General features: G+C 50.1%; 1 protein-coding gene across 2 annotated transcripts in view; it reads right to left on the bottom strand.

Annotated features, from left to right (window-relative positions):
* The window catches only part of PPP1R16B (protein phosphatase 1 regulatory subunit 16B), a 119337-nt gene that overhangs the window by 23756 nt on the left and 82873 nt on the right, over positions 1-12708 (bottom strand). For both annotated transcript variants that reach the window (XM_023227941.2, XM_023227942.2), the window contains exons 3-4: positions 9738-9808; positions 3745-3890 (exon numbers count right to left, since the gene is read on the bottom strand). In XM_023227941.2, the coding sequence (XP_023083709.1) occupies positions 3745-3890; positions 9738-9808 (217 nt within the window). The remainder of the gene's footprint in view (positions 1-3744; positions 3891-9737; positions 9809-12708) is intronic.

Below are 12708 nucleotides of genomic sequence, written 5' to 3'. Positions count from 1 at the left end.
CATCTTGGATGGGCTTCACTCCAGCCCTCCTGAAAAAGTCCTTGGGTTAGGGCATGGGAATCTGTGTTTTAAACCCATGCCCCAGGTGATTGTAATACCGATCAGCTTTGGGACCCATTGACCCAGGCTGGCACCACTTTCCTTGTCCTCTTGGCACCATCACTGATCAGGTTGTGACTGCCTGAAGCTCTAGCAGAATTAACCGTACTCAGGTTCCCATCAGAGATGTAGGCATGGGCCACCATCCAGTCCTGTGGCCTCACAGTGCTCTGCTGTGACTTCTCTGAGCTCTTGTACGCCTCAGAGCAAGTTCATCCGGCTCTCTGAGCTGGGGCAGCAGTACTGTCATCTCCATCCCCGCGGGAGCCAATGATGGGCTCCTGCTGCTCTGCCAAGACCAGTGCAAAAGGCTACCTGCCCTTGGCCACTCTCTCTGACTCCCTGCCCTCAGATGATCAGTCCCCTGGTCTGGCTCTGTATCAATTCTGGTACTTAAACCCCCTGGCTTTCTTCCTGGCTCCCCAGGACTTCTGCATCCCTGTGTGCCCAGTGCCCAACTCTGGGTAATACCAATTATTATTTAGGTTGGTGCAAAAGTAATTGTGGTTCTTGCTATTACTTTTAAGAATCACAGTGATTTTTGTTCTTGTTGTTGTCGTTATTGTTGTTGTTGTTTTGAGACAAGGTCTTGCTCCATCACCCAGGCTGGTATGTAGCGGCTCGAACTCAGCTCACTGCAACCTCTGCCTCCCAGGTTCAAGCAATTCTCCTGCCTCAGCCTCCTGAGTAGCTGGGATTACAGGCATGCACCACCACGCCCAGCTAATTTTTTAATTTTTAGGAGACACAGGGTTTCACTATGTTGGCCAGGCTGGTCTCAAACTCCTGGCCTCAAGTGGTCTGCCCACCTCGGCCTCCCAAAGTGCTGGGATTACAGGTGTCAGCCACTGTGCCCAGCTCTCCAGTGATGTTTTTTGCAGAGTAGAATAGCTTATTCTAAAATTCATAGGGAATCTCAAGGAACCTGAATAGCCAACACAACCCTGAAAAAGAAGAACAAAGCTGATGGATTCACATTTCTTGATTTCAAAATGAACTCCAAAACTCTAGCATCAAAACAGTGTGGGACTGGCATAAAGACAAATATACAGACCAATAAAATAGAATAGAGTCCAGAAACAAACCCTCACATATACAGTTAAATGATTTTAGATAGGGTACCAAGGCCATTCAATGGAGAAAAGACCAACCATCTTTCCAACAGATAGTGTAGGAAAATTGGATATCCATATGCAAAAGAATGAAGTAGGTCCTTACCCAATATCACATATAAGATTTAATTCAAACTGGATCCATGACCTAAATGAAAGACTTAAAACTATAAAACTCTTAGGAGAAAACATAGAACAAAAGCTCCACGACAGTGGATTTGGCGGTGCTTTCTTGGATATGACATCAAAGGCACAGGCAACGAAAGGAAAAGTAGATAAATTGGACTTTGTGAAAATTTAAAAATTTTGTGCAGCAAAAGCCACAACCAACAGAGTTAAAAAGACAACCCATAGAATGGAAGAAAACATTACATCTATCTGATAAGGGATTCACCTCCAGAATACATAGAGAAATCCTAAAATTCAATGACAAAAACCCAACCCAATTCAAACGGACAAAGGACTTGAATAGACATTTCTCCAAAGAAGATATACAGATGGACAATGGGCACATGAAAAGATGCTCAACGTCACTCATCAATAGAAAAATACAAATCAAAACCACAGTGAGAGACCACCTCACACCTACTAGTATGGCTAATAACAAAAAAGAAAAAGCAGAAAATAACACGTGTTGGCGAGGCTGTGGATAAACTAGAACCCTTGTGTACTGTTGTGGGAATGTAAAATGTTGTGGAAAACAGTATAGCAGCTCCTTAAAAAATTTAAAATAGCATTACCATACGATCCAGCAATTCCACTTCTGGGTGTATAACCTAAGGAACTGGAATCAGGGTTTCAAGAGATATTTGTACACCCATATTCATCACAGCATGATTCACAATAACTAAAACATGGAGGCAACCCAGGTGTCCATCAACGAATGGATGCATAAGTGAAACATGGTATAGACATACAATGGAGTACATTCAGCCTTAAAAAGGAAGGAAACTCTGACACATACTACAACATAGATGAACCTTGAGGACATTATGCTAAGTGAAATATGCCAGTCAAAAAAAGACAAATACTGTACGAATTTACTTCTTGTTTTTTTTTTGAGATGGAGTTTCATTCACTCCATCGCCCAGGCTAGATTGCAGTGGTACAATCTCGGCTCACTGCAACCTCAGTCTCCTGGATTCAAGCGATTCTCCTGCCTCAGCCTCCCGAGTAGTTGGGATTACAGACGTGAGCCACTATGCCCAGCTGAATTCACTATTTATTTATTTATTTATTTATTTATTTATTTATTTATTTATTTTTTGAGGTAGAGTCTTGCTCTTGTTGCCCAAGCTGGAGTGCAATGGCGTGATCTCAGCTCATTGCAACCTCCACTTCCTGGGTTCAAGTGATTCTCCTGTCTCAGCCTGCCAAGTAGCTGGGATGACAGGCATGCGCCACCATACTCAGCTAATTTTGTATTTTTAGTAGAGATGGGACTTCACCATGTTGGTCAGGCTGGTCTCGAACCCCCGACCTCAGGTGATCCGCCCGCCTCAGCCTCCGAAAATGCTGAGATGACAGGCGTGAACTACCGCATCTGGCCATTCCAAATCCACTTCTATAAAGTGCTTACGGTAGTCAAATTCATAGAGACAGAAAGTAGAATGGTGGTTGCCAGGAACCAGGGGTGGACAGGGAATGGGAATTACTGTTTAATAGGTACAGAATTTCAGTTTTGCAAGATGAAAGTCGTTCTGAAGATGGAGGGGGTGATGGCTGCACAACAGTATGAATGTACTTAACACCACTAACCTGCACACTTAAAATGGGTAAGACGCTATTTTATGTTATATGTGTTTTATCACTAAAAAAAATTGGGGAGAAAGAGAGCACGAAAGGAGAAGAGAGAAAATAAAAAGAGACTGGAAAAAAAGAGTGAAGGACAGACAGAGCAGACAGAGATAGAAGAAGAAAATAACAGGCACACAGAGATGGGGACAGTAAGGGGGAACTGAGGGGAGGAGAGGGCAAGAGGTAGAAGCAAAGAGAGAGAGAGAGAGAGAGATGAAGAGAGGATGTGAGGAGAAAGAAAGTGACAAGCACTAAGAGATACTGAGAAAGAGTGACAGAGAGAGAGAAAAAAAGAGGAGAGGAAGAAAGAAAAGCAAAAAAGGAGGGAAGGAGGAAGGGAAGAAAGAAGAAAGGAAGGGAGGGAGAAAGGGAGGGAGGCAGGTAGGGAAAAGAAAGGAAGGGAGAGATGGAGGGACAAAAGAAGGAAGGGAGGAAGGGAGGGAAGAAGGAAGGGAGGAAGGGACAGAAGAAAAAAGGAAGAGAGGGAAGAAAGAAGGAAGGGAGGAAGTGAGGGAAGAAAAAGGAAAGGGAGGGAGGGAAGGAAAAAAGGGAGGAAGGAAGAGAGGGAAGAAAGAAGAAATGGAGGGAGGGAAGAAAGAAGGAAGGGAGGGAAGAAGGAAGAACGGAGGGAGGGAGGGAAGAAAGAAGGAAGGGAGGAAGTGAGGGGAGAAAGAAGGAAGTTGGAAAAAGACGAGAGGTGGAGGGAGGCTGCTCTGGGGCAGGGAGGGGCACGTACTACTGAACGAGGATCTTCACCAGGTTGATGTGGCCACACGTGGCTGCAGCATGGAGGGGTGTCCACAGCTCGTTGTCCTTGGCGTTCACGTTGGCACCATGGGAGAGGAGCAGCTTGACAATTTCCTCAAAGTTGTCGATGCAGCACTGGGAGGGACATACAGGCAGAGTCAGCTCCAGGCAGGACCCTGGGCCCTGGTCAGGACATGCCAGGTTCCCCCTGGAGGCCACGAGGAAGACTGTGGAAGGCCTAAGTTTGAGTCCAGCTCCATGAGGTTCACACTGTAAGCATTGCCCTTGACCTTGAGCAAGCAACTTAACCTCTCTGGGCCTCAATCTCCTTGTGAGTAAAAATGAAGTAAATAATATATAAGATAAAAATATACGGGTAAAAAACACTCTGTCAGCTATAACATGCTTTGCAAGTATCAGTGAAATGGAACAAAATTTTGAATGAGGTTTTAAAACGTTTTTTTAATCCCAGAAGGCTCTCTCCAAACAAAATTGTATGGAGAACTCTCACTCAGATGACCAGTAAATCCAAGCAGGATTGCTTGGGTTGAGGCAGGGGTGTGTGTGTATTGCGGGGGGCGGGGTGTCCCCTTTCCCGGCAGTGGCCTCCAAAGTGGTTTCAAGATCATAGCTTGAAACCTCTGACTTAGGAACCTCTGACCCAGTAGCTCAGATCTTGGGGAAGCCTCCAAGTAACCAAGACTCCCCTCGAAAGAATCTAGCTCCACGTGAGCGTTCCACCGGGTCCTCATAGCCCCTGCGAGGAGACAGCCATGTTTGTGCTCCTGCCTGTATGCTGCAGGATTGCACACGGCACATGGGGCAGTCCCGGTAAGAGGGAAGGGCCAGCAGCCTGCAGCCTCCTAGAGAGAACACAGGCTGCAACACAGGTGGCCCCCAGACTCCAGGGATAGGGAGGAAAAGATCCCAAGGAGACAGAGTGGTGTCAAGCTAGGCGCCAGGGTGAGAGAGGCCGGGAGAGAGGAGAAAGACAGGGAGCCACTTTACAGACTGCAGGAGGAAACTCTTCCCTACAGGTGACTCCTGCGGAAGCCAGCAGGGGACACAGCAGGGCTCAAAGGCTCAGCCTTGCCCATCCAGATAAGGGCTTGGGACTTGGTCCTCAGTGCAATGGGAGACACTGAGTTACGCTAAGAAGGGGAGCAGGATCAGACTTGCTTTTAAAAACAACAGCTCCTCTGATTGCACGTGGAGAACAGATTGTGTGTGTGCGCGTGCACGCCCACACACATGTGTGCACGTTGGGAGGGGACAGCAAGGAGCTGTGTTGAAGTCACCCGGTTAAGAGATGATGGTGGCTTGGCCTCCAGAAACGACCACGGGGATAGAGAGAAGAGTCCAGATGCCAGCAGAAGGAGCAGGAGCAGCTGTGGAAGCCCACGGCACCAGGTGGGTGTGGGCGTGGGTGTAGGCGTGGGTTGGGGCGGCACCACAGCCCCACCCCTATCCCCAGGGAAGCCAGGGCTCAGCGCCAGGACATGTGGGAAAGGAGCAGCCGTTTGCACAGATGGCGCCAGAGACCCAGGTTCTTTCTGCGCCAGCCAGTCTTTGCGGGGCGGGGGTGAGGGGGGAAGGTGGCTAGGTCTGAGGACATCACTCCGGACAGGCAGGGAAAGACGTGACCCTGTAGCGGCTGGGTGCTGCCTCAGGTGGGCGGGAGAACCACGCAGCAGCACGGCGTGGCCGGCAGAGGGCGCCAAAGGCAACGAAGCGAGGCTGTGGTGGCAGGTGAACATCTCCAGGCCTTCACTGGGAGATGCCACTGAGAAGCCCCTGGGGTCAGGGGCAAGAGGGCCAGAAATCCAACCCCTGGAGACTGCAGGAAACATAGGGGGTGGAGTGGAAGCCTCAGGTTGAAGCGGGAGGGGACTGTGTGCCCAGAATGGCAGAGTCTTGTGAGACACATGTGCAGGGGCTGGACCAGTCTATACCCGGGAGACCCAGCCTGAGTAAGGGCTGCGTTGGGGGCTGGGTGCGGGGCGCACATGGAGTAGGTGGTAGCTGGTGGAGTGGGCGGGCCTCCTCCTCTGCGGTGGCCGGTGGCCGAGGCGGGAAATGGCACCTGGCAGTCAGTCGCCTCCTCCCACCTCCTCCCACCTCCTCCCACCTCCTCCCTTCCCACGTTCAATCTATCACTAGGTATGAATTGCACATCTCCTAGATCGCTGTCCCCACCCTCTGCCCTGGATGAAGTTTCCTCATCTCTCTCTACCTCCCTGTCACTCCCCTTCCTAACACCCTCGACCAGAGAGAGCTTCCTCATTAATCTAATCATGTTGCTCTCCGTTTACAAACCTCTGAGGGCTCCCTGTTGCCAAGAGAAGAAAATCCACACTCCTTTGCCAGGCCTGGGCAGTTCTTCTTAATGTGCCCCCATCTCCTTTGTTGCACTGGAGCAACAGTGACAATAGCAGTGATAACAATAACAACAGCCCGGCAACAATAACATGTCACATCACATTGTCAATAACAATGTCAAATACTTTTTGAGGACTTACAAGAGTCAAGCAGCTTGCTAAGCTTTGGCCAAAATTGCCTCATTTAATCTTCAAAAAAAGGAGGATCGCTCTTTTTACAGATGGGGAAATGGCCCCTTTTATAGATGGGGAAACTGGCTCAAGGAGACCTGGTGGCACAATATCACACGGAGTAAGAAATGAATTGAAATCCAAGCAGTCTAACTCCAAAGGCCCTGTTCTTAACCTTCTCAGTCTCACCACCTGCACCTCTCCCTGAGGCTCCCTGCACTCTAATTGTGCCACACGGAACCCTCCAGACTCCAAACTTGAAATGCTGAGCCCCTTTCTCAAGGCTTTGCACATGCTATTCCCTTGCTTTGAATGTTCTGCCTTCCCCTTTTCTAGCTAGCAAGCTCCTACTCATCCTTCAAGACCCAACTCAGATATCCCTTCCTCTTAGAAGCCTTTCTCAGTTCCCCTTTGGGTCAAGTCTTCGGTTCCCAGCTTTAAGCTGCCTCTGTGCAAGGGCTGACCACACTGCATTACCTCTATTATGATTTATGTGCCTGTGGCCACAGCACACTCTGAATTCTGAGAGCAGGGACTCTGCCTAACTTGCTTCTGGGGCCCTGTCCCCAGAAGATACCTGGCATGGAGTGGATACACAATAGGTACTTGTTGAAAAAATAAATGGAATTCCACAGGCTGATGAGGGTGGATGTCTCCCTGAAAGGGATCTCAACATGGGGCCCAAGGCAAAGGTGGTGGTTGGGGTGGGGTGTGGGTTTCAGCTGGTCAGCCATGAGCTTCATGCAGCTAAACTCAGAGCCTGGTGAGTTCCCGCTTCCTTGACCATGCATCCCCAGGGGCCTCGGAACCCACAGGAGAAAGTGGTCCTGAAAAAGCAATGTGACCAACAAGGAAGAAGCACTATATGAGGTGGTGGGAACCTCAAGCTAAAAAAAGGGTGCCACTCGAGAGTTCACTGCATCAGGGATGGCAACTCAAGGGGAGACCTGGGGCTCAGAGAATTGCAGCTGTGGTGTCCACAGAGCAGTTAAGACTACCTTGTTTCAAATCCTGGCTTCAACACTCGATCACTGTTTGACCTTCGACAAGATTTCACCTCCCCAAGCTGCACAGTATAATATGACAGCCACTGTTTCTTTAAATCCAGTAAAATTAAATAAAATTCAAAATCCATTTCCTCAGTCACATCAGCCACATTTCGAGTGCTGGAGGTCTGCATGTGGCTGGTGGCTATTGTACTGTGCACTGCAGAAACACAGAACATTTTCATCATTGTAGAAAGTTCTATTGAATAGGCTGCCTCAGTTTCCTCAGTCATAAAATGGGGATGATAATATTTCTTTTTTTTTTTTGAGACAGCGTCTCACTCTGTCACCCAGGCTGGAAGGCAGGGGCATGATCTTGGCTCACTACAACCTCTGCTTCCCGGGTTCAAGCAAATCTCCGTACCTCAGCCTCCCTAGTAGCTGGGATTACAGACACCCGCCACCACACCCAGCTAATTTTTGTATTTTTAGTAAAGACAGGGTTTTGCCATGTTGGCCAGGCTGGTCTTGAACTCCTGACCTCAGGTGATCTGCCTGCCTTGGCCTCCCAAAGTGCCGGGATTACAGGCATGAGCCACCATGTCCGGCCTGGGGATGATAATATTTCTGAGGTTTGTTATAAGGATCAAAATGAAATATATAACTGAAGTAATTTGCAGAGAAGTGGTCACATGATACATTTTAATAATAATAACTTTTAATAAATAATAATAGATAATATTTATCCAGTATTGAGCACTGCTTAAAAGAGTTTTACGTGTGTTCATTTAATCCTCACAACCACCCAATGAGATGGGTACTTGTTATTCCTCTTTTAGAGATGAGGAAACTGAGGCACAGAGAGCTTAAGTAACTTCCCCACAGTCACACAGCTAGTGGGTGACAGTTCTGGGCCACAAGTCTGACTCAGTCCTGACGTCCTCACCTTTCTGGCACGCAGTAGGAAGTAGCCTACACATTTGGTCCTCATGCCCATGGCTGGTGGGTGCTACCCAGCCTTGGAAATTGGCATTTGGGTCTCCACTTCAGGGCAAGCTACAGCAGCCACCTGCCCTCCGCTCCCTGGTGGAGTCCCAGGCCCTCTAGAGTTCATGGAGCTGGGAGTCTGGGAGTTTCCAAGGGCAGATGGAGAGAGGGTACTGAGGCAGCTGCCTGAGAGTGGATGCCTGAGGCCCTGTGAGAGAGAAGTCAAGAGGACACACAGGGACCTGCCCCTGGGGCCTGTGGGCAGGGCGTGGCCAGTCTCTGTCCATCCCACCCGGCCCTTGCATGGAGGTGGGGAGGCCCTCGCCAGCCCGGGGTTCTGGCTGCCTGGCCTCTCACTCAAGTCCATCTACTTAGAAACTCGGGCACAGGGAGGCTTTGGTGTGTTCATGCATTAATTCAGCATGCACATATTGAGTACCTGCTGTATGCCAGCATGGGGAAAGATGCTAGGACACACCCATAAGCAAGAAGCATGGGCTGTGCCCTCGGGCAGCTCAGCGTCTGAGTAGGGGAGAAGTTAGCACCAAATGATGACATCAATGGCTAAAATGACTAATTACAAAGGAAGAGGGCCTTCAGAAGACAAAGGGTATGTCCATCACAGCACAGCTCTTAAGCTCTTGCTGTGGAGGGCAGCTAATGGGTGAAAGCACCAAGTGCTGTGGGAAGTGTGGTGGGGAGGAGCGCAGTGGGTCCAAGGACCTGAGAAGTTGGGTGGCTGGGGGCCCGAGAGCCAGGAGGCTTGGAAGATCGGGTGCGAGCCCCGCCTAGTGGGGCCTTGTGCAGAGTTTGTTTTTATCCCCCCCATTATAGGAAGACACCAGAGAACTTTGAGTAACACGAAGAGAGTTTTGGCTTCAGCATCCCCACGGCTGCTGTGTGGAGAGAGAATTATGGCAGAGCCAGACTGAATGCTGGGGAGCAGTTATGAGGCTATAGCAGCATCCACGTGAAAGGTGACAGCCAGAGCAGCCATCCCCAGCAAGGAGGACTGGACCCATCCCTCTGCCTTGGAAAAGACATGTCATGATAGCACATGGCTCAAGGCCATAAATCAAGACCATGTGACCTTGGGCAGGTCACATAAGTCCCGCCAACTGCCTCTGTCACGAGGGTGGATGGGATGTCCTGATTAAGTGTGAATGTGCTTCGTACACTGTCAAGCTCCAAACACACTTGCTTTCATGGGCAGGAGGGATGCAGTGAACAAATGCTTCCTGTCAACAGAGCCTGCACGTGCAGGCGCGTCTGTAGGATGGCAGTAACAGACACGCGTGTCTCCAAAGTAGACAAGAGCCTTTCAGATGGGCCAGCTGCAGCTCCTCCTCCCTCCCTCATTCCCTCCTCCCTGAGAGTTCTCAGCAGGAAAGTGCCAAGAAACAGGGTACCTGTCCAGGTGAGGAGCAGGGAGCCCGGGAGCCCCATGAGCCCAGCCTTACCTGGTGTAGGGCTGTGAGTCCGTCCTCATTGCACAAATCAGGGCTGACCTTATTCTTCAGGAAGTAGCGTACTGCAATAGGAGGGTACAGGAGTGAGCTTCCCGTTGCACACTGGGTGTGCAGGCATGCAGGGGCCTGGGTAAGACCCACTCTCCCCCAGGCCCATGAGGAATGTAGTAACACCTCCCCATTTTACAGATGAGACAACTGAGGCCCAGAATTTCCAAGAGGTGGATGCTGCTGCCTATCTTATTATGGATAACAATAACAAGAACTAACAATTATTCAGCACTTCCTGTATGCCAGGCACTGAGCTAAGCAATTTACATTTGTTGTCCAGAGGGTGCACATTCTAGTCATTGAAAGTATACACTCTGGAGGTTCAAATTTGGGCACCATTCTCATTGGCTGTGCAACCTCGGTCAAGACAGTACCTTCTCTGTGCCTCAGTTTTCTCATCTGCAAAATGGGGATGATGTTCATCCTCCTCACGGTGACAGTGTGAGTGGTCATCGAGGCGAGCCATGCCAGGGGCTCAGCACAGTGGCCTGCATGTGGTTTGGGGGTGAACTCCTGCTCTGGTAGCTGTGGTGATTTTTATTAAAACTGTGGGTCCCCGCAGCAGGTGATGGCTCACCTATAGGTGTCAAATGCCCCTTCTTTGGCCCTACTGAGCCCTGGGGAAGGAGGGTAGCAGAGGTTTTAACCATCTCCAATCCCTAGAATTTTGTCTAGGGGTGTGTGTGTGTGTGTGTGTGTGTGTGTGTGTTTTCAGGGATTCTGGGTGGACAGGGAGGCCACAGTGAACAGCACTGACAGCCTGGAATCCCTCTTGCTTAGGATAAGCCCCCTCCCCTTATCACTGTGATCCTCCTCCCTTCTCCTTTGCCCGCCACCATTCAGGCCCTAATTCTCCCCTGAACCCAAGTGCAAAGGGAGAGAAGAGAGGAGCTCACCCAGCAGCCCTGCAGCCCCCTTCCCCAGCTTGGCAACTGGGACCCCAGCTCTGGCTTTAGCAGGGTGATCTGAGGCCCTCCAGCTTTGCCTCTCCCCGTGGATGAGGAGTCTAGGGGGCCAGTGGGATGAGTCCACTCGAGCCCCTGGCTCCCCTTCCAGGCCACACCTCTACTGTTCCTGTCCAAATGGCTCTGAGCCTGCTTGCAGGGCCTCAGTAGGATCTTCCCTGGATCCAACTTCCCAAAGGTAGACTGTGCAGTTACTGGGCAAGCGGATCTCTAGGCCAGAGGGGTGAACAGAGGGTGGCTGTTTGTGGGGCAAGTGGACGAACTTGAACAAGCAAGCTGGCTTGTGTGTGTGGCCCTCGTGCCATCGTGCTGATGAAGCCAGGCGTGGAGGCCCAGGCACTGCAGATAGGACACATAGGCTGGCCCCGAGCCCTCTGAGCCTCCTCCCACCCCCAGCCAAGTCTGGCTCCCTGTGAAACAGAAGCCAAAGTCCACACCCCCTAATCCCCACCGCAGACGCTATCTCCACACTACGGTTCATGCCACAGGGCAGGGCTGAGGTGGCTTCCTTGTTGATTTCTGCTGTGGGGAAACAAATTAGAAGTGAGCTGGGCAGGGTGGAGAGAAGGCTATCCCTTCTGCAGGACAAAAAACCCAGTCAGCAACTCCAGGGGGTACAGGGGAAAAAGACGCTGGTAGGCAAGGGAGGAGTCCTTAAGGGCTCAGGAGCAGTGGATGGGGTGGGGGTACAGCCCCTCAGCTCCATCCTCATGAGGCCCAGTTCCCAAACCACAGTCCCAGTTGCACCCTAGGCCTCAGTGTGAGCCAAGGCCCTGCATGAAGGGGAGGTTGAGGTCACCACCCAGCAAGAGGTGGCATCTCCAGTAGACCTACCCAGTATGCATAGCCAGTATGGCTTAAGCATGACAGGACCTTGTCCAGTAAGGTCAGATCCTTCGGCGCTGTCCTGACCAACATGGTGCCACTAGCTACATCTGGCTATTATGGCTGCTTAAATGAATTAACATTTCAAATTTAGTTTCTCAGGCATGCTGTGCTGTTTCAAGTGGTTGGTGGCTACCATACTGGAAAGTGCAGACATAGAACATTTTCATCTTCCTGGAAAGTTATATTGGACAGTGCTGCTTTGGGGCATTATAAATGAAAATTAGCTCTATCACAAATCGTTAAAATCCTTCCATGGCTCCCCATTGCTCTGGGAATAAAGTCCAAAACTCTTCCTATGGCATACAAGTTCTTGCATGATGTGAGCCCTGCCTGGAGACCTCCAGCTTGTACAATTCTAGGGGGCACCATCCACATCATGGTTTCCAAGACTGGCATCCTCTGGAGCTGTCCAGTACACAATTTGCTCAGCTGTGCACAATCATCCTACCTGCTAACCTCTCCATTCTCATTTCTTAAACTCCAAACACTTTCCACAAGAGTCTTTTGTCAGTTACAGAGTCACACCACTTCTTGTGGTCTCTGAGATTTTGCATAGTCTGTTCCCATTGCCTGGAAAACTCAATCATTCATCCATCCATCCACCAGCATCCATTCATCCATCCAACCACCATCATCCATGCATCTGCCTCTAACACTAACACACACACACACACACACACACACACACACACACACACACACACCTCAGCCCCACTCCTCATCCTTTAGGTCTCAGCTCAAACTCCCCAGGCTCCTATTATATATACCCATAGCTCCTATACATCTCATTTACAGCCTTGTCACAACTACAATTGTATAACTAATTATGGGCTTTGAGTGTATCTGCCCATTGGACACTAAGCCCCACGAGGGCAGAACCATGACCTGGTATTTATGACTCTATCCCTAAAGCCTGGTACACAGTAAGTCCTCAAGAACTCCTCTAGGACCTTGACCCAATGGGCAGCCCTCTAGTTCAGTCCAAGGACAAAGCCTCTCCATCTCTGAGCAAAGCAGATCACCCTCAAGGGCTGACTCCGGAAGACTCATGTCTGTAG

The sequence above is a fragment of the Piliocolobus tephrosceles genome, chromosome 20 (assembly GCF_002776525.5).
Source record: "Piliocolobus tephrosceles isolate RC106 chromosome 20, ASM277652v3, whole genome shotgun sequence".
NCBI classification, from domain to species: Eukaryota; Metazoa; Chordata; class Mammalia; order Primates; family Cercopithecidae; genus Piliocolobus; species Piliocolobus tephrosceles.
The sequence above is the reverse complement of the archived record's forward strand: the minus strand, read 5'-3'. Positions and strand labels throughout refer to the sequence as shown.